The sequence below is a fragment of the Barbus barbus genome (genome assembly GCF_936440315.1).
Source record: "Barbus barbus genome assembly, chromosome: 44".
NCBI lineage: Eukaryota > Metazoa > Chordata > Actinopteri > Cypriniformes > Cyprinidae > Barbus > Barbus barbus.
This window is the reverse complement of record NC_136722.1, coordinates 10,754,768-10,777,469: the sequence shown is the minus strand read 5'-3', so window position 1 is coordinate 10,777,469 and position 22,702 is coordinate 10,754,768. Positions and strand designations below refer to the sequence as shown.

The following is a 22,702-nucleotide window of genomic DNA, read 5'->3' as shown; positions in this document are numbered from 1 at the left end:
CTACGGAAATTCGACTGGTTGGGGGGTGGGGAGAACGCTTGGTTGAGCTCTACACGTTTCAAAATCGAAACCAAGTGCGGCTGTTTTTATATCACTGTATTTCTGATGGAAACCAACTATTTTCAGAGAATATTGGATGTCTTTTTCATTTCATCTTGAATATAATGTCTGATAAAGCAGCGTTTGTGAGTGGATCTCTGTTTTGTGTACAGCGTTACCGGGGAACCCTCGCTCTCTCCCGCTCCAACAGCGCCTCCTGCTGGCAGATAATTAATTTGCATATACAGTATATGCTGCCACAAATTGTGTAAGTCTGTGGGACTATGGTATAAATAAAATCAACTGTATAACAGTTTCACTGCAATTCATGTTATAATGTTAGAATTAAAGAACAATAAGCATAATACATATTACCGCTGCACTTATCTGTACATACTAAATGCAGTTATTTTTAAGCTGTTGTTGACATCCTATCTGAAACGTGATTTAGCCAAAAAACAACAACAACTATAACATTACCACTATAATATGTCTTGCAATATCCGTGCATGCAAAGGTTCTGCACGATCCTCTTGTCTGAACTGATATGGCAAACTTGCTGTTCTGGCAAGGGGCGGGGCAATACTGAAACACCGTCTAAGCTGTTTACCAATCACAACGCACTGGGACAGCTAACCAATCACAACACATTTAGTTTTTCGGAAGGCAGGCCTTCATCAAACCCGGAACTAATCGAGTCGTTTGTGTCAGGCTGGGGAGAAAGGTATTGTAATAATGTAAATTATGTGAAAAATAATGCGATTTTCGAACCACCAAGCATGAGAGCATGTTCTAGTACACCCGCAAAACAAAATCAAGACTTTGTAAAAGAGCATAATAGGACCCCTTTAAAATGACGTCAACACATAGAATAACGCTGTGTGTTTCAAAGCATTTCAGGGGACCTTTAAGAGTTTTTAGGGGAGAATGTACTAGTTTAGACCTCAAATATGCAGTTTGTTAATAAAGATAATGTCTATTTGAAAATTTGCTTTGGCGTTTTCGAAGATGTGAGCTCCAGGCCCTCAGCAGCCGTTCAGAGCTCATGAACCTGCCGAGAGCGCCTCACCTCGGCCAGATCTTCTGGAATTTACCGCTGGCTCTGATGTCTCTATAGTGGTTAAACATGAGATATAATTTGTTTTGGGTAAATCTAACAGTCAGTCATTGGTCTCATTAGTCTATTATTTGTTCCAGAGCAAATAGTTTTAGCTAAGGGCAAAATCTCACACTCTTACTCTGCATAATACAGTGAGCTATTAATACAGTAATACAATAAGCTTTCAATTAAGCAACTCAACGTTCATTCGTTACTAGTTCTAAAGTGATGTTTTCGAATTAGTAACGGAGGCTTGGGCTCAGCTGTTAAACTGTCAAACTGATATTTGAATCTGTTCTGCACAAAAGAGTGTTTTTAAAGACACTCCGTTGTTGTTTGTTATGTATTAGTCTCAGCCTCAGATGCCACACCCACGGAACGTTGGCTAAACGTCTGATGCATATGGCACACTTATCTGGAAACACTTCAGGAGTTTCAAAGTCGTCATCGGATTGGTCAGATTATACAGGATTTCCGGGAGACGTGTGTCGCGTTCTTTAACGTTCCGTCTGGAAATAAAAACGCTGTGGCGCCAAACTCCCTCACGAAAGAAGAAAGCCGTCGTGTTTACAACTGACGATGAGCGCTTGTCAGGATCAACTAAATGTTGAATTTTCAAAAGCATGTGAAAAATGTAAAGTTCGCGGCATAGAATCTTTAAAATATGTCCGAGAGTTTTACACAACTGTTATTGTGGCGACATTTCCACGCCCCGAAACGCAACGTGGCACAAAACGTAAACGTGATTTATTGCTTTACCTGTCAGTCATATGGCCTCTTGGGCGGGCCTAGGCCATTCAAAGCGGCCAAAGTTCCCTGACCTTCAGCCGTCAGTCTGAAGGTCTGGCTACGCAAGACTAGTTATGTATTTACACACTTGTGCCATCAAACTGTTGTATAAATGCAATCAGCCATATCGCACTGCTACTTTTATTATACTGATATTGCTCATATGCCTCCAGATCGGTTCTGACGAACAAACTCATTTACATCTTGGAAGGCCTGATACCAAGTAAATATTTTTTACATATTTTCATTATCGGGTGCACTTTTCCTCGAATACATAAATCCATAAAATAATGTTAATTAATTTTTCTTTTAATAACTGAACTGTTTGGTTTTTTAACATTTATGTAATTACACTAAAAATGGTTATTACATTTAAGGTAAGTGCATGCATAGTGTATAACCTATTAGGCTAATCGGGTATCTGTTTGCTATATAGTACATAACCTAACTAAAACAAACATTAATGGTCATTATAACATAGTTCAATGACTTGCATCATTATGTGATTTTGTAGGAAATGTAAACAGGTGCTAAAAAGAGCACCTGTGAAAATTTCTTTGACACAGTGGGATCATTTGAGGACATAATGGAGACCTTATTTCTTCGGAACTTCGGTCCTAAAAGAGATCCGCAGAACTCCTAGTCGAGCATGGCATGGAAATGGATATGTTTGTGAGTGTGCAAACCCATCTGGAATACCACGGTTGTACCCTGGAATAGTGTTTGGGTGGTTAATGTGTGTGTGTGAGTGTGTAATACTGTGGTCTCACAGACCCCCTGGGAAACCACATAAGTCTGCGTGAATAGGAGGAATTCACAGGCTCTCCATAGAAGCGAGTTTGTGATTGAGCCGACTCGGTTTCTTATTAATCAGTCAGATAGATTAAACGGCCCGGCATCACCTACACCGGGGAACACAGACGAAGAGAAAAACACTTACTGTTGGTCGTTGTTTCAGGAAAAGCAGCCCTTTGTCCATTCCAGCCTTTGTTGTCCATCTGTGGCCAATGTTAAGATAATAGAGGAGCGGGAAGAAATGGAGAGAGAGAAAAAGAGGGCCGGTTTAGCAAACCCCTTTTCATGCGTGTCAGACAAGTCGCTTTCCCTTGTTTCCATTAGAAAGGGAGAATCACTACCAAATTGAGACATCACGACATAAGCGTCACTAACTTGCAAAGACTAAGTAGATGAGAGATTTAAAGATTAAGGTTGTGCGCACCGAAACAGGAAGCAGCGTGATGATAAAAACGTATACATTCAACCCTAACTACGGTGTTCATACTGAATGTGGTGGCAAAATTGTATAATTAACTCGTTAAAAGAAAGACAACTAATGCTGAGTTCACACTGCATGATTTTCAAAGTCATCGGATCACCGTTGTTTTCACATTGCACGACTATCTGGGGTAGCAGTAAGTTCACATTGCATGATGGATCGGCGACAAGAGGTTACATACTGCATGACTTTACAATAAGAATAATCGCAGACGACAACTCTGTCTGATCTGCAAACTAAAGCCAAACGCTGTAGATATACGTATATAAATAGGCTATATTTAGACTATATATATATATATATATCATCTTGTACCTGTTCTGTATATTCTAATGCAAAAATGTACTGATATTGCCACGTTGTTTGCATTGCTTGATAAAAAGAAAGGAAAAAAAGTCCTCCCCGAACTTCCCGCTGCCCTATCTTGCGCTCTCATTGGCTGTAGGTCATCACCAATGTGTGTTTCAGTCAGAACTCATTTCACACAGCAGGATTGTGAATCACCGAGAGGTGCAGATATTTAGCATACCAAATATTTCACGGGCGTCGGCGACGCATCGGCGATTCTCCCAGATTGCATCTTTGATAATTCACACTGCGTGACTGTCACTCACGTGAACTAGCCTCCGATTTCAGGCATTTGTCGGCGGTTTATCAAAACCTGTCGGTGAGTGAAAAAACGTGATAAAATCGTGCAGTGTGAACTTGGCTTAACAGAATTGCTACATTGTAAAAACACAGAATTAAATGTCAGTGAGCTACAAAGTAACCTCATAACTTTTTTTTACATTTTTGACATTAGTATATATATATATATATATATATATATATATATATATATATATATACACACACACATACACACACACACACACACACATATACATATATATATATATATACATATACATATATACACACATATATACATATACATATATATATATATATATATGCAAGTGAACGTCGCTTTATTGTGCCATCCCAAAGAGGCACAAAATCACTTTCACGGACTTTTAAATTAAATGTTGACCTGCCCAAGTCCTTAGCCATCTTCAAGAATCGGCTAAAACACATCTCTTCCATCTCTTCCTCTCTCTATTATAATTCTATTCTAAAAAACAAAAACAAAAAAACACTAGCCTCTTACACTGGCTTGCTGTATTCTTTTTCTATTATATCTATTTCCTTTTTACTATATATAAAAAAAAAAAACCTTTAACATGTACTGCGTTAAGCTAACTGAGACTTGTTATAGCACTTGCATATTATTGCTCTTTTGTTGATTTTGATTGCTTCCATTGTCCTCATTTGTAAGTCGCTTACATAAAAGCGTCTGCTAAATGACTAAATGTATATATATATGTGTGTGTGTGTGTGTGTGCACATGTATAATTATATATACTTCATAGGCATTTTTACTTTATTTATTTTTTATTGTAAAATGCGTCCCCAAATTATGAACACTAAGATACATAATTAGAATCATGATTTTGTGATAAATCTTTGATTTTGAAAGTATGTGAAATGCAACCTAATATAAATTTTTTTTTTATAGTTTTAATTGCTTAGTGGCTTGTAGTGTAGCCAACTACTTTGAATCTTTAAATTATATGTTCATTGTAGTATAATAATTACTAGCAGTTGCAGCTTAAAAGTTTCAAAGCAGCTTGATTGAAACTGACCTTTTCCGGAGTGTTCTGTAATGGTGTAGATGCCTTGTAACCCAGTTGAAGCAGCATGGCCTCAGCAGCATTACGCTTGGCCACTTTTTTATTGGGTCCAGTTCCTGTGGTCACCTCGGTACCTACTTTCACCTGTCAACAAATACACAGTGTACAAAAACCAGGATTATTAATAACATAAGAAAAAATAATTTATCTAAAATGTAAAAATGGCCTATATTGCCTGTAAAACTACTTTAATAATGAAAGAAAAGTCTGAATCTGGCGGAAAGCACAACCAACACCCAATCGGTAACACTATACTCTCAAATAGTTATTATAAAAATAAAAACATTTTATTGTCAAAAAACTGTCTCTAAACCCAGACAACCATCTTTTCATATTTATTAGGAGCAAAGCAGCAGGTGGGGAAGGATGGTGTGGGCCTGAAAACAGACACGTATTGATGCCCACAGACCAGAGACCGAACAATGTGGAAATTTTAGAAGCGACTGGGCAACACAAAAGAAACACACACAAGCAGAGTCTAATGCGACAGTGAAAGGAGCATGGAGAATCAGTTAGAGGCTGTGTTACCGCGCGCTCAGAGATGCACAGAGCACTTTAAAGCAAGGGATTATCGGACGGGAGACAGGGAAGAGAAACATCTCCAACTTGGATGCTGCTTGACACTTGTTTATGTGTGTGGCAGAGCTGGATGAGCCTCTAACGGATTATTCAGAATGAGACTCATGATTTTTTTTTTATTTACTGCAGTGTTCAGTGTACTACTTATGCTGCTGAAATACTGCGGCATCCCTCCCTGCATAAAATTAGCTTTTTTTCAGTAGTCAACTCTCTTCTGTGCACTCCACTCTGATCCATCCTTCTATTCTACATTACTTACTCCCCTTTATGCTAATTTACTTATCTCTAAAATATCCTTTTGTCTCTATTCCCAATACATCCTATCCTATCCAGTCTACACAACTCCATTCAACTAAGTACTACTTTATGCAATACTACTCTATTTAACTCGGATCTGCTCTCATCTATTCGATCTATATCTTCTATAGAGCTCTACGCTACTCTACGTCATACAACTCTACACTCTATTCATCCTATCTAGTCTACAAAACTCCATTCGTGGCCTAATGGACAGAAAGTTGGACTTGTAACCTGAAGGTCGTGGGTTCGAGTCTCAGGTCCGGCAGGGATTGTAGGTGGGGGGAATGAATAACCAACACTCTCTCCACCTTCAATACCACGACTGAGGTGAGACCCTTGAGCAAGGCACTGAACCCCCAACTGCTCCCCGGGCGCCGCAGCATTGGCTGCCCACTGCTCCGGGTGTATGTTCACTACTGTGTGTACACTTGGATGGGTTAAATGCAGAGCACAAATTCTGAGTATGGGTCACCATTCTTGGCCACACACCACTTTCCCTTCCCCCTTCCCCTTCAACTAGGTACTACTCCACACCATACTTTTCTGATCTGCTCACATCAATTCTACCATACTCTATAGTCAACCTTACTCTATACACCTCTACTCTATTCTATACATCTCTACACCACTCTATACAACTCTAAACTATATCAATTTACTCCATTTACTCTACTCAATCTATCCTATCTATTCTACTCTACTCTATGCCTATACTGTGAGCCTTAGTGCTCAGTTACGATTTTTGCTCAGATCTGATTTTTTTTGTATAGCTGTTCACATTTTTGTTTTAAATGTGGCCAATATCAGATTTCCAGTGTGAACAGAACATGGTTCTGATCTGAACTGCATGCGCAAAAGAACAATACGAACAGGGTTGACAGGTTTTCACAACAAAATCCACCCAATTGCTTCTCAAAACTAGTCCAAAACTACCCCAATCGCATTCCGGGGGGTAAATAGTAGGGTTGCTTCAAACCACATAGTTGAAAAACAACCCACAGGAACAGCAAAAACGTACCCAATTCCATGGACTTGGCAACATATCAAACGGCAGTAAACACGGAGAACATAAAGTAAGGGATTATGTGTTTATTTATAGTGTGATCTGCTGCAGAAACCAGCAAAATTATGAGTTGGCAATGTGACAGAAGACAGCAGTTTTGAAACATTTGTTATACGAGTCCTTATGTTTCACTTGTATATAGAGTTGTAACTAATACTTGTGAGTTCTGACACATCACTGTGCTTCCACTGACTACCTTTCACAACTTAGGGTATGCAAAATCTGTGACTCCCATGAGAACAGAATCACGGCGAATGTAGATCTAGAGTGACGTAAAAGCCGCATGAATTCCGATATGGCTGTTCAGGCTGCAGTCGCATTCCAAAACAACTGATCTGTATGGGATTTAGTTCTACATGGAAGTTACACAAATCGGAATTGAAAAGATCAGATTCCATTTGGTTTGTGCTGTTCGCACCGTCATTAGAAAAACAGATCTGAGTCACATGTGAGCAAAAAAATCTAATTTGGGCCACATTTGCCTGCAGTGTGAAAATATTGTGAGTATCGAATATTGCAAATTCAAGCATACTTTCCCAAAAGAATGCGCCGGACGTCCAATATTACGGCCCCTTACGTATTACCGCGCAAGAGACGTGAGGTGGGAGAGGGTCTTTGGTAACACTTTCTATGAAGCCCGAATTTATAATACATTATAAGGGTATTCTTAAGGCATTATAATGAATGCATAATGCATTATAAAAAACCTTATAATGCGTTACAAAATCTCATGAATAATCATAACAATTACAGTACATTATAGTACTTATGTATTTGTGGTTATAACTTTTAAGAGTATGATTATTTATAACATAATGAACACCATATTAAATCTACTTCATTTATAATGGGCTATATCATAGCTTGACATTGATTATTTAAGATCTGCAAAGTACCTTACGACATCTCTTGAGTGCATGAATGTTTATATAAAACTAATTGCATTAGTAGACTTAGGTAGGGTAGGTAGAATGTTCACATACTTGCAAAGTACCCTATAATCAGTTTGTCTGTTGAGGAACCATTAAAATAAAGTGTTCGCATAGAGTATATCCAGCTGACACACTACTAATACTCTCATGACTGCTAGTTGACATGTAGTTGCAGAGTTACTTATCAACAGCTGTCTAAAGGGTGCCATCAAAATAATCAAACTGATATTACAATAGAAATGGTTCAAAGCAAATGTGTCCTATTACACATTCATCTGATCAGATATCTGATCTTATGGCTGTTTGAGAAAAAAAAATTATTATTGTTATTATTATTACTACTTATAAGTGGTCTTTGTCTGCTTTAAGTAAAGTAACATAAGTAACGTGGCAAGATATGAGACTTATAATACATTATAACTATGAGAAATATAATCCATTGTAACTTAAACGGATGGATCGCATTTATTGTGTTATAAATTATCATACTCTTAAAAGCTATAACCACAAATAAGTAACAATTATAATACATTAAAACTGTTCTTATGAATACTGTTGAGATTATATAACATATTATAAAGTTATTTATAATGCATTATGCATTCATTATAATGCCTTAAGAATACCTTTATAATATGGGGTTCATAAAAAGTGTTACCGGGTCTTTTTATTTTGTTTTTTACACATCAGCAAAATGGAGACTAGTGTTAAAGGAACATTCCACTTTTTTTGGAAATGGGCAATGATATTACGCAGCGCCTGAAAGTAGTGCCCAGCTAGGTAACTAGTTATGATATAGCTGGGGACTACTTTCGACTGTACTGTTTGCAATTTTGATCGCTGAATAAATGCACTTACTTAACCGCTGTTGTCTGAATACAGAAACACTGGCTTTTGCAATTTGGAATTACTATTAGGCATTTCACTGTTATAATATATTTCATTTGTTTTACCAGTTTTCATAATATAGACAGAGAGAGTGCATAAGTCTTTGGTATTAATTTATATATTTATATAAAAAAAGCCTATAATGAATCAGTACACTAGATGAGGTAAAATAAACCATGTATGAGTCCACATTGTATTGATTTGTGCTCGTGGTGGAGGAGCATCCATGAGGCACATTTCCCCAAATTTTCAAAATTAGCTAAGAAATACCTGTGTTCCAGCAGCTAGCTCCCCATCTGAGAGGGTTTTTAGTGCCAGTGGGAACATAGTTTCATGCCACAGAGCTTCTCTTAAACCAGAGACAGTTGACAGGCTTGTGTTCTTAGCTAAAAACTTGTAAAATAAATACTTATCCCAGTTTAATCATTTCCCCCAGTTGCACAGTGTAAATGATGAATTGCATGCACTAAAAAAGATGACAGAATGCACTTTCTGTACTTGTTTAGCACTACTTCAGTTACATAGCCTATAAATGTGTTCATTTAATAAAAAGCAGTAAGCGATCACTTGGTCAAGATTTTTTTTTAGCTGCTTAAATTTGCACTAAACATTTTGTATTTACTTTGTAACAATAGTTTTTGTTGTTTTTTTTAATGAGGGCAAAATAAAATAATGTTTTTTTTATTATTTAAAAGCAAATGCAAACATATCGAATATCGTAAAAATTGACAATATCGAGATATTTATTTTTTTATGCATCGCCCAGACCTACTCCCAACTATACAAATTTACTTTGATATGTATAAAGTTACTAAATAAATTCACTTTATTTACTCTACTCAATCCATCCTATATATTCTACTCAAATTACTTTCAACCTTACTCTATACACCTTTACCCTACTCTATACATCTCTACTTCACTCTATACAACTCTAAACCATACAAATTTACTGAAATTTGTACAAATTTACTAAATAAAATGACAATATTTACTCTACTCAATCCATCCTATATATTCTACTCTATTACTTTCAACCTTACTCTATACATTTCTACCCTACTCTACACTACAAATTTACTCTATCATGTTAACTCTATTCAATACTACTCTAATAAGCCTTTACTCTATACAGCTATACTCTACTCTGTATAGCTCTACACCAGTCTACTCCATACAACTCAACTCTATCCTGTTTACTCTACTTAACCCATCCTATATAGTCTACACAACTCCATTTAATCTACTACTCTACACAAATCTATTCTATCCTATTTACGTTACAATTTCAACACTATTCTATAATAGTCTACATCTGCTATATACTACTGATTCACTAATACTACACAATGCTCCACTAGCAAGCGCAAGGTCAATTAAGTTGCATGAGTTCTGATCTTTGATTCGTTCTGTTCTTTGATCCAAAACTAGAGAACAAAAGCAGATCCAAGTTGGAGGCATTTCTAAACATATGTAGAAATCCGAGGTGATTTAGAGCCAATTCTTGCTGGTATTTTTGCGTCTTTGTTCACAGGGACCAAGCACCGCTCTTATGGCTACAAGGGGCTTCATTTTTACTGTATGAGGTAAAGTTAATTTTTCACTGGGCAGCCAGCAGTACAGTTATTGTTGTTTTAATGACCTGTAATAAACCAGTGTACACCAGCCAATGATGTAATGTGTGCTAAGTGCATATGTGATGCAGTGAACAATCAGAAAATAATGGGTTGATTTTTTTTACATTGAAATACAAGCCAATAATAAATTTTCATGCAAACCTTGTATTTGCATCCTTCATGCAAGAGGTCAAGGGCATAAATGTACATGCATGTTGAGCTAGGCAGAGGATTTAGCAGAAAGTTTTGTGTTTAAGCTTTGAATTTTGCTTGGACCTACATGGGTAAATTACTGTCGTCACCTAAATGATCTAAATTAAGACTAATTATCCATTAACTTCTGCAATGAGATGCAAGCTGTGTACGTGCGTGTCAAAAGAGTCTCTGTCTGACTTTGACAGAGCTGAAGGTCAGTGGTAATCAGAGCCGGAGGAGGTGACAGTCTTTCTGATTAAGACAGATTGCACAGTGGGAGGTTATCAGTGTTTGTGCAGGACTCATCTGTCCTTCACTCCCCCTCTCGGCCTTCAAATTTTTATTTTACTTTACACCTCTTCATTCCCTCTCTTATTAAATTTACCTGCATGATGAATTCTCTCCGGCGAGGCATCCCTCTTTCTGAAAGCAGCATATATTCAGGCTCCTTCTCCTTTTTGGCCTGTTGAATCTGAGCCAGTCTGCTAATAGGGTTCATGCCCTGTCCATACTCTGGTCCTGTCTGAGAGAGAAATTGAGAACGAAAAAGCAAATGAGAACGAGGATGAGAGACACAGATAAAGCAGCAGAGGGACAGATGGACGGCTGGTTAATGTTCACGTCAGTAACCCTGTCGGGAGAATGACAAAAGAGTGAATGAGCGTGTGTGAATGAGTGACTGACTGAGTGAGCGAAGAAATTTGGATTGGGTCTGTCACTCCAAAATGACAAAGATCTTCAATGAATATGACATTAATTTCAATCTGTTAAAAAAAAAAAAAAAAAAAAAACTATTGTATGGACTTGGAATATATATATATATACAGTCATGGCCAAAAATATTGGCACCCTTGGTAAATATGATCAAAGGCGGCTGTGAAAATTAATCTGCATTGTTAATCCTTTTGATCTTATATATATATACAGTGCCCTCCATAAGTACTGGAACAGTAAAGACAAAATTGCTCTGTTGGCTGTGGAGTCACAACATTTACAAATATGATTAAAAGATGAATATGAGACAAAACTACAGAATGTCACATTTTATTATTAGCCGTTTCAACACATACATGTTTTACCAAATAAAAAGAACAGCACTTTTAGAGTTCATCCCACTCATTAATGTGAGCAAAAGTATTAGGACAGTTGAACATAAAGCAGATATAAAAGATTCAAAGCTATTATTTAGTTGCAGATCCCTTGCGCACAATCACAGCAGTGAGTCTGTGACCCATAGACATCACCAGACTCTTGGTCTCATCCTTTGAAATACTTTCCAGCCTTTAATGCAGCCAATTCCAATTGTTGCTTGTTTTGGGGAGTTTCTGCCTTTACTCTCCTCTCCAGCTGGTGAAATTCATGTTCAATCAGATTTAAATCTGGAGATTGACTTGGGCAATCTAAGACTTTCCATTTCTTTGCCCTTATAAATTCCTTGACTGAACTGGCAGGGTGTTTTGGGTCATTGTCTTGAAGCAATATGAAGCACTTCCCAATGAATCTGGTGGCATTTTCTTGAATATTGGTAAGCACGATGGTTTTGTACCCTTCCAAATTCATTCTGCTACTGTCATCATACATTAAGTCATCAGTAAAGTTGAGAGGGCCTGTTCCAGAGGCAGCCATGCATGCCCAAGCCATGACACCACCTCCACCATGCTTTACAGATGAGGCTGTATTCTTGGGATCATTGGAGTTCCCTTTTTTTCTCCACATTTTTGCTTTCCCATCACTTAGATAAAGGTTCATCTTTGTCTCATCGGTCCATAAACACAGTTCTAAAACTCTTGCAAAAGCACCTTTGTGCTTTTTTGGAAACTCTAATCTTGCCTTTCTATTTTTGGTGCTGGTCAGAGGTTTGCATCTTGCTGTGTAGCATCTGTAATTCTGTGTCAAAGTCTCCTGAGGACAGTAGATTGTCAGAGCATCACCCCAGCTTTCTGGAAGTTGTTGGTGATTTTACAGACACTTCTTTTAGGATTCATTTTCACAGCTTTTATGATTTGTCTGTCATCAACTACTGTTGTTTTCTCAGCCGATCAGGTCGTTGTTGGTTGCTGGTGTCACTGGTGGTTTCCAAACTCTTGATTTCTCCATGCCCTTTGTTTTTGCTAGAGCTCTAACTGACTTCCTCTTTTCTTTTAGCATCCAAATTGCTTGCTTTTCTATCAAAGTCATCTCCCTCGTCTTCATCCTGGTTTGTGTACAGTAATACAGAAGTAATGGATATAACTGATACGACACATTCCCTGCATTTAATATCTGAAGAATGAATGCAACAGGACACAGCTGATCACTTAGAAAGACCTGTGAGGCAACTGTTCCAATACTTATGCTCACATCTGTGTTGAATCACCCAATAATAAAATGTGACATTCTGTAGATTTGTCTCATATTCATCTTTTAATCATATTTGTAAATGTCTTGACTCCACAGCCAACAGAGCAATTTTGTCTTTACTGTTCCATTACTTATGGAGGGCACTGTATATGTGTGTGTGTGTATATATATATATATATATATATATATATATATATATATATATATATATATATATATATATATATAGGGCTGTCAGTCGGTTAAATTTTTTTATCTTATTAATTACATGATGAGTCGATTAATTAATCGAATTAATCGCAAAATAAATTTGACAGTGAAAATACCCACAAACGATTATTTAAAACTATTTTTTTGTTAAATGATAAAGTATCAAGTAAACATTACAAATTGTAGCTTTAGAAAGAAATATTTTATTTGATTCAACATAAAATTTATTACACAAATATTTAGACTACAACGGCCTATTATAAACTGTGGAACATAAAAGAAGATAATTTGAGAAATATCTCAGTATTTTTCGTTCATACAATGAAAGTCATTGATCACTATAACAGCTTTGTTACTGACAGTCTTCAAAATACCTTCTTTTCTGGTCCACAAAAGAAAGGTTTGAAATTACATGAGGGTGAGCAAATGATGACAGAATTAGTATTTTCTGGGTGAACTATCCCTTTAAAGTTATTTTAATTTTTATTATTATTATTAATTTTTTTTTATGAAATGATACTCTAAATAAGAAACTAATTCTGCAAGCAGGCGGCGGTAAATGTCTTCACTCGATTCATTCAAACGGCTGATTCATTCAGGAATGAAGTAAACAGCTCTATGAATGGGTTTTTGAATCATTGGTACACAAGTTTAAAACACGGATTCATTTAGATACTAAACACCGCTGTGCTGCTTGGAGAAGCACAACAGTTCTGCTATGGCTTTAAAGTTAACATGTTCTCTGCAAAATTGAGCAAAAACACATATTGTGCTCAAAATATAACACAATATCAACTTTGACTGAACTGTTGTATAAAATCACATTTAAACTTGTGATATTCGGGACAAAATCTGCACTCATGATATTGCTCTCGCTGCTCGTGTGATATCGGATTATATAAATATGAGACAAAAACTCATACAGGGGCATTTTTTGCACCAATACCGTATACCAATAATCTGATCTTAAAACAACCCACCTTTAATATGGTCTTAGGCCGCTTGTAATGCACTTTGGGTTTCTCCACAACAGGAAGCACTGGCAGTTTCTTCAGTTCCTGCAGGATGGAGAGGGCCGCTCTCTTTTTAGAGAGTTTCTTACTATTCCCCTCACCCTCGGCTGAGAACTCCCCCACCATCACACGTGTGAGGAAACTCTTCATGTGCGGGGGTCCACTTTCCTTCAGCACCTGAGAAGCATGTAATGAACACGTTACACAAGAGAGCATGCAGAAGTGGGAACAGCAGTCATTCCAGTCACGCTCCCTTTCTCTCTGCCCCTTAGGGCATGTCTGCTGCACGCTCTCTTCCTTCTGCCCTTTACCACCTTCTTTCTCGATGACGGAAATGGGAATACTGCTAATTAGACTCACTACACTCGAACTGTCCGGTTTAACAACCGGATCAATAACTCATGTGGGGAGAGAGACCACTGGAACTTGGGAAACTGCACCTGGTTATTAAACACACCACACACACTCAGTATGAATATATGAATACAAATATACATTAATCTGCATATGCATAAATCAGAAGCACAGTTCACACATATTAATGCAGTTTTAAGCTTGTTCATAAGAATAGCTGCTTTTCTTTGTGCAAGACAAAAACATTTTATTTTATATTAAAATAATGTTATTGATCTCAAAAGTTTAGGGACCAATTCTCACTATGAACTATTGGCTTATTAGCATGCCTATAATTAGCATATTGGCTATTTACTTATAAAGTACTTATAAAGCACATATTAATGTCCTAGTTAATATATATATATATATGTGTGTGTGTGTGTGTGTGTGTGTGTGTGTGTACCTGTTTTTCTATTCAGGTGGGGACTTAAACCTGAATACACACAGACTCATGGGGACTCGTGTCACGGTGGGGACCTAATCTGAGGTCCCCATGGGTAAACAAGCTAATAAATCACAAAGAATGTCGTTTTTTGAAAATCTAAAAATGCAGACAGTTTCCTGTGAGGGCTAAGTTTAGGTGTAGGACAATAGAAAATACGGTCTGTACAGTAGAAAAAGCATTACTCCTATGTAATTCACAAATAAATTGTTAAAAAAATCATACAATGTGATTTCCGGATTTTTATTTTTAGATTCTGTCTCTCACAGCAGAAATGCACCTATGCTGAAAATTGTAGACCCCTCCATGATTTCTAAGTAAGAGAACTTGCAAAATCACAGGGTGATCAAATACTTATTGACCTCACTGTGTGTATATTATATATATATATATATATATATATATATATATTAAATAGTTAAATATAAAATAATATTAATAAAGTTAAATATTAATAAAGCTAAATAGAAATATAAAAAAACAGACTAATAAAAATGACAAAACCATATAACAAAATTACAAAAGCTAAAATAAAGGACTAAAATGACTAAAACTGAAATAAAAATAAACTAAAGATAAATACAAATATTAAACAAAGACTAAAACAAATGACAAAATAATAAAACTAAATTACTAAAATGGTAATTTGTGCCCCCTTAACTAAAGTGTTACCATTATAATTAACTGAAAATCTAAAAACTTAACTAATTCAAAATATTAATAAATACTATAGTAATATATACATTTAAAAAATGTATTATTTTAGTTATTTTTTATGGCTGACCAATCAGAGGTGATTTAATCACACTCAATCAAACCGACTGTTCATCCTCTATTCTCCTAATACTATCCATTTCTCATTGTCGTGAGAAACCAAAATTTAATGTAATGCACATGTAATCATATTTACTTCCTGTGACATCACCAAGATGGTCAACAGAACAGGTGAGCTGCTCTGAGCTCTTTAAGAGCAACACTGGGGGGATTGAGTTTCACACAGACGCACATACACAGCTGAGGGTGGGCCTCTGTGTGCTCAGTCAGAACTGAAAGTTATCCGTCTCCAGAGACTCTATCCTCACATCCTCTCTTCACACACATGACCATTCTGGCATTCATACAAACATGTGACACTCCAGTGAAACAGGCTCAGCTGAGAGGAACCATATCCCCATACAAAACTAATGAAGATCATCACGTCCGATTCAAATAGTGTCAAACGTCAATAAGTTTCAAGGCTTGCATAAATGCAGCCTGGAGGCCCATGTCATTTCAAACATGCAATACTTTATGAAGATAGATCATACAAATATCCACCATTGGTTGTTGTTCCAAACGTGTAAGCCATGCAACACAAAAAGAGAACTTTTCTGAATGTTCCTTCAGCTTTTCTACACAACAAAATGGATGAAGTGCTTGAAAATGGGTGAAAAATAGGTCCCACTTTATATTAGCTGGCCTTAACTGCTATGTAATTACATTTAAATTAATCATTTGATACAATGCACTTATTGTGCACATACATGTTTTTTACTTATATTTTAAAAATACCTTCATGTAATTACATCTGTAAGTAATTAATGTAATTTATAATTACACTGTTGACCCATCCCTTACACCTTAACCCACCCTTATACCTACCCATACCACCAAACCTTTCCCTAATCTTACCTGTATCCCATATCAATAGCAGCAAAGGTATTTTGCAATGCAATATGAACACAACAAGTACATTGTACTTATTTTATGTAAGTACATAGTAGTTAAGGCCACCCAATAAAAAGTGTGACCAAAATGAGAAAAAGAGAAAACGTTTTGAATTTGAAGATCAAGGTAAATTGTAATTAATTTGTCTTCTGGGAAACATGCAAGTATCTTCTGATGCTTCCAAAGGAAAATACTAAATGGGGGAAAAAAATTATATTTCAACAAAATAAGAAAAATTTGGACATCTTCATCCTGTTCAAAAGTTTTCACCCCCCGGCTCTTAATGCATCGTGTTTCCTTCTGGAGCATCAGTGAATGTTTGAACCTTTTTTTAATAGTTGTGTTTGAGTCCCTCAATCGTCCTCAGTGTGAAAAAATGGATCTCAAAATCATACAGTCACTGCTGGAAAGGGTTCAAATATGCAAAAGATGCTGGAAAACTGAAGAATCAAGAAGAATAAAAGTGCTCAGTTTAACTGTTCAGAAAAAAACAAGGGACTCATGAACAACCGTCACAAAACAAAACCACACACATCCAGGTAACCACACACAGTATTAAGTACCAATGGTTAACTTTTGAAGTGGGTTATTTGAATAAATTCAGCTATTTTTTTGTCTTGTGGACTAAATGTAAACATCTTTTATGTAAAATGTCGGTAACATTTTAGAATAGGGAACACATTCACTATTAACTATGACTTTTCCCCTCAATAAATTCCTAATGTGCTGCTTATTAATAGTTAGTAAGTTAGTTGTTAAAGGTGCAATAGGAGATCTCGGAAAATGCTAACTTTAGCCTGATAGCACTGAAAGCGAACGTCCCACCCTCCCTGCAATCGCTGTGCAAAGCCACGCCCCCCTGAACGCACATACACTCAAAGAGCAGAATACCAAAGACAACATTAAATTACTATAATAGGCTACATCAACGGTTTCCAATTACAGTCCTCGCACCCTCCCCACTCTGCACATTTCATATTTATATCTTATCATGCCCGACATTTGTTCTATTTGACCGTAATAAGTGTCCTGCGAAGTGGACACCACCAGATATTCCACCATGATTCCAGTTCAAAGCGAGCGTATATGTTCCATACAAAGGGCATTAAAGTGTGCAAGACGTGAATTTAAATTGTATTTATTTACAGAGGTATGTCACACTTCTCTAGTAAGTTTCATCTGTGAGTGAAGACGCTGTGCAGCGCAAATCCGTGAATGAATGTTCCGAAGTGAAATAAACTTCAACGGATTTTCCCTGCTCAGGGAGTAGGGAACAATGAACACTATGTAGGGATCATGTCAATCGAAACAGTTCATGCACGTAGCTCTCTTCTAACGAGCTGGTTTTCTGAATTGAGTGTGTTAACTAAGCGAGAGACATGCAAAATATGCAGAACGGGGGGTGCGAGGACTGGAATTGGGAACCGCTGGTCTACATCATGTGTCATTCACCGATGAGAAAACTTTTATAGCACAGTTAGTAAAAGTACTACAATACCAGGAAGGAAGATTGGGTTGTTGATGTTTGTCTGCCATTCTTGCTCGGTCTGCACAGCATGCGTGAACTCGCTGATGACGTATCCTGTCTGTGCGAACAGGGTGTGCAGAGGCATGCAAATACATACGTTGACAGGCAGGTAGGAAAGCTAATTAAAACGCTCGGACCGAACGTTTTGATTGGACGAACATTTCTTGGTCCTACACCTTCCACAGAATATATAAATACAGATAAACACATTTAGGCCATTTAACTTATTGATTGCTATCGGGATGTGAAGAAACTTTCAACCAGAATAACAAAAAAATGTTTCTGAAGACAATCACCTATTGCACCTTTAGGTTTAGGTATTGGGTAGGATTAGGGATATAGAATAAGGTCATGTAGAATAAGGCACTAATATGTGCTTAATTACTTCTAATAAATGGCTAATATTCTAGTAATATGGATGCTAATAAGCAACTAGAAATAAAATTAACCTTAAAATAAAGTGGTCCCAAAATGTCTAACTCAGGACAGTACTAAATAAAAAATAACATGCATTTTGTATGATCTCTCTTATTTTCAAAGATTCTGCAAGGGGTTCCCAAACTTTCGCATGCCACTGTAACTGAAAATCAACAATAGAACAGAGGTGAACTGTCAGCACAAAACAGTGACATGGAAATGTAGTTTGAAAATTCCTTTCGAAAACTATAAATATGGGCTGTGTTTACGGTACTTTTCTGGTGCTTTTTGATCTTGACCGTCCCGGTTTCTATTCACTGCCACCCTTACTGTTTCACAGAGGAAAGAAAATCATCCGGGTTTCAAACGACGTGAGGGTGAGTAAATAATGACAGAAATGTCATTTCTGAGAGAACTCTCTCTTTAAAGCTCAAGACAGTTGATTTGAATGATTGGAAGCGTAGACAAACATCATTAATCTTCATCTGTAAGCTCCAGATCCTCAACAATCTGGGCTTTCATCTGAAGATGGCGAGGAACTGAGGAACACAAGAGAGCTCTGTGAATTTCCCGCACACTTGACAGAGTGGCATAACCCAATATTTACTAGGCCTTGATGTGGAATGCATTTTATCATCACACTTAGATGTTACATAAGAATTGAGAGAATTCCTCCGGGTGAGCATCACTCCATAATGAAGTGACGAAATTCTGCTGTACTTCCCTGTTGGAAATATCAGCATGTTGTTTTCAGCTCTCTTTTGTGAGGATGAGGTGTGGGGAGGAAGGAAAAGGGCTTAAAGCTGCGAGTCTGTCATTCAGGGAACTCCCACACGGTCTATTCCATGGGCTGAGAGTGGATTTAGCCTGGTTATTCACAGTCACTGATTACACAACTAACTCAATTCAGCTATAAAGTCGAACAAGAAATTCCCAGAGAAAAAGAGACCAAGACTCCAATGATATGTCAACTTCTCTGTGATTCTCCTTGATGAGAAATATCTCAGAAACAGAGACTCAAATAACTTGAAAAGGGAACTTTTTAAATGTACATTACTGAGTCCCGAGTCCCAAAATGAGGCATAAGGCTAATCTATCCATTTTGTCAAACAATGGAAGACTTGGAAACAAATCACACAGTTACTTTAAATAGTGAATTGACTAGGCACAATCTCCATGAGAAATGCAAGAATGTCAACTTAAAGGGACAGTTCACCCAAATATTAAAATTCTGTCATTTACTCACCTTCATATCATTCCAAACCTGTATGACTTATGGCGCTTTTCAACTGCATGGTATGGCATGGTACGGTTCAGTACGGTGCACTTTTGGGGGGTTTTCCACTGGGTACAGTACCTGGTACTTTTTTTTAGTACCACCTCGGCCGAGGTTCCAAGCGAGCCGTACCGTTACCAAAACGTGACATGTAAACTCTGCTGATCACTGATTGGCTGGAGAAAATCGGCACTGCCTGCGTCATTGAACTTGCGGCACTAGACACAACAGACCTGCTAGATTTAAATCAGCACAGCCAGCGAAGGATCAAATGCAACTAGTAGATCCAGCGAGAGCGTGATGGAGTAAGGTCTAACAGTTTGGACCCCATTGACTTCATTATATGGACAAAAATTGTTGAAACATTCTTCAAATCATCTTCTTTGTGCAGAAGAAAGGAAGTCAAACAGGTTTCGAATAACAAGGGTGAGTAAAAGAGTACAGAATTTACATTTTTGGGTGAGCTATCCCTTTATATCTTATTTTGCGCTAGTTTTAACGAATATGAGTTGCCGGTGAAGACAAACTGTGGTAACTTCAACTACACCACCAACAAGTCAAAACGGGCCTGGTAACTCTCGAGCTGGCCTCCTGACACAGTTTCCATGGCAGCTGTAAAACACTGAGGTAGGTGGGCAGCAGTTCCAGCTAGTGAATGAGCCTCATCGGGTGAACGAGGACTATGAGGAGGTCTTGGCACCAGGGCCCGACTCCCTTCGTGGCGGCAGACGAGGTTGTGTTGTCTGCAACAGATGATATGGCATCCTCAGGCAGTGATGGGGTTTCAGCAAGTGTTTGATTCTTGTGTCTGACGGTGGCCAGTTCCTCTGTCTGCTCTCTGTCTCACATGGCTGGCAACGGAGAACAAGTTGTAGGAAGGAATCGCTGTAACATGAGGTTGATCATTCTTCATCCCCTCCATGGATGTGAGGGGAGATATGGTATTACTGAGACTGCCGTGTCCTCAGCCTGGTGAAAAGGTAGGATACCAGGCCAGGGTGGGACAATGGCAAGGACTGATATAATGAAGAAAAGCTCTTTTGTATGGATTGTTGATGTGTATTCCCTGAGGGAAGGTACTTATGTACAAGATGGGTGGTTCTTGGCATGAGTTTCCACTCTTGTACCTCTGTAAGGCGTCATCCACGACAAGAAACTGTGATTAATGTATTTGTTCTTTGAAGTTGGCATCTGTTTGATATCGTTTGACACCAACAAGAAGGTGAGAGTGGTCCTTGATTTCATAAGGAAACAGGTGAGACACTGTTCTGGTTGACCTAAAGACATAGTTCACCCAAAAATAAAGCTTCTGTCATCATTTACTCACCCTAATGTCATTCCAAACCTGATATTGTTTCTTCAGTGGAACACAAAAGATGATATTTTCAAGAAGTATCAAATGTTCCTTTTAGAGCAGAACAATTCATCACAATAAAACTGAAATTGTGATATATCTTACTGCGATTACAGAACCACAAAGACAGCAATTTAATTAAATAAACATAGGCACTGCATGTTTCAGAGCAAAGCATCTAAAACAACAATGGTCCTCATGGACTTTTACTGTTTTTTTTTTATTATTGTTACTCCACAGAAAGTCGTACAGGTTTGAAATGACATTAGGGTGAGTAAAAAAATGGCAATGTTAATTTTTTCAGTTATTTAAAAGATTTAATTTAAGTCCCGCATCTTTGAACAAGAAATGGTTTCATGGTTTCATGGAGTAACTATTTCCGTAATATTCCATGTTTGTGTGCTAATTGAATCAGGAACAAAACGTTTCCATTCCTACAAATAGCTGGGGAGAAAATTCCTGAAAAGATCTAACAAGGTTGAAACGAGTCCAGGCTCTCACAGATGACTTACAGTCAAAACTTTAAAGAAAGAAAAAAGCTACAGTGTGTCCAAATGCAGTTAGATTGGGGTCCCCAGATGTAACAGATTGCATGCAAGTGGAGAACACACGTCAGGAAGATTCGGGTTGACCAAAGCCAAGTAGATGATTGCAGATTGTGAAGTTGGAGACAGCCGTGGAAAATCATTTAAGATAAACACGGATGCAGTAGTAGTCAGGCTACAGAGACCCTCAGACTTCCTCTGGTGTTTATGTACAACATTGAGGTTTGTGTTGATTTGAAGCATCGCTGATGCAGCTCTTTAATGAAGTGCTGATTTTGAAAGGTGTCCAAATCACCCTCCTCCGCACAATAAACGCTTTAAAGCAATTACAATTACCAGATTTAACAGATGCTGACAGAGCTTGACCAAGAACAGGCGTTTAATATAATCACTTTCCCACTTCATCCTCTTTTTTTGAAGCTAGTAATTTTCAATTTATCGAATGAATGGATATCTAAATATATTCTACTGGATGTTGATTAAAGTGGAATGAACACTTGAACGTTAGGGGGAAAAACGTTACAGTTAAATAGACTCTTGCTCTGTTCCAAAACCCATTGAAACAACTATCTAGACAGTATTTTAAGGCATCACAGGCATGCTCCCAACACAATGTCTGCTCCAAAAGCATCATCATACATTTTTTTGGATGTCTGCGGCAGCAACATATACATAATACACTGAAAAGGTAATCCCAGAATGCACTGGGAATAACTGTGCAATGAAAATTATTGTTGAACTAACATTATTAGTGTTACATTCCTACTAAGTAGCTTAGTTTACCTCATTTTTGGCAGGCATTTTTTATTTAGTCTTAGTCTTTATCTTGAGACAAAAATGCTTAATAGTCTACATTTTAGTCATTTGAGTCTTTCATAGTTTGTCAAATTTTAGTCGACGAAAAGTCATTGCATTTTTGTCAACTTTTAGTCAAACTGCAGTTACCAACATTTATTTTGGTAGCT

General features: G+C 37.4%; 1 protein-coding gene across 3 annotated transcripts in view; it reads right to left on the bottom strand.

Annotated features, from left to right (window-relative positions):
• LOC306863531 (double-stranded RNA-binding protein Staufen homolog 2) overlaps nt 1-22,702 on the bottom strand; it is a 140,838-nt gene that overhangs the window by 71,523 nt on the left and 46,613 nt on the right. For all 3 annotated transcript variants that reach the window (XM_079406919.1, XM_079406918.1, XM_079406920.1), the window contains exons 8-11: nt 14,040-14,249; nt 10,895-11,032; nt 4,889-5,020; nt 2,868-2,925 (exon numbers count right to left, since the gene is read on the bottom strand). In XM_079406919.1, coding sequence (XP_079263045.1) covers nt 2,868-2,925; nt 4,889-5,020; nt 10,895-11,032; nt 14,040-14,249 — 538 coding nt within the window. The remainder of the gene's footprint in view (nt 1-2,867; nt 2,926-4,888; nt 5,021-10,894; nt 11,033-14,039; nt 14,250-22,702) is intronic.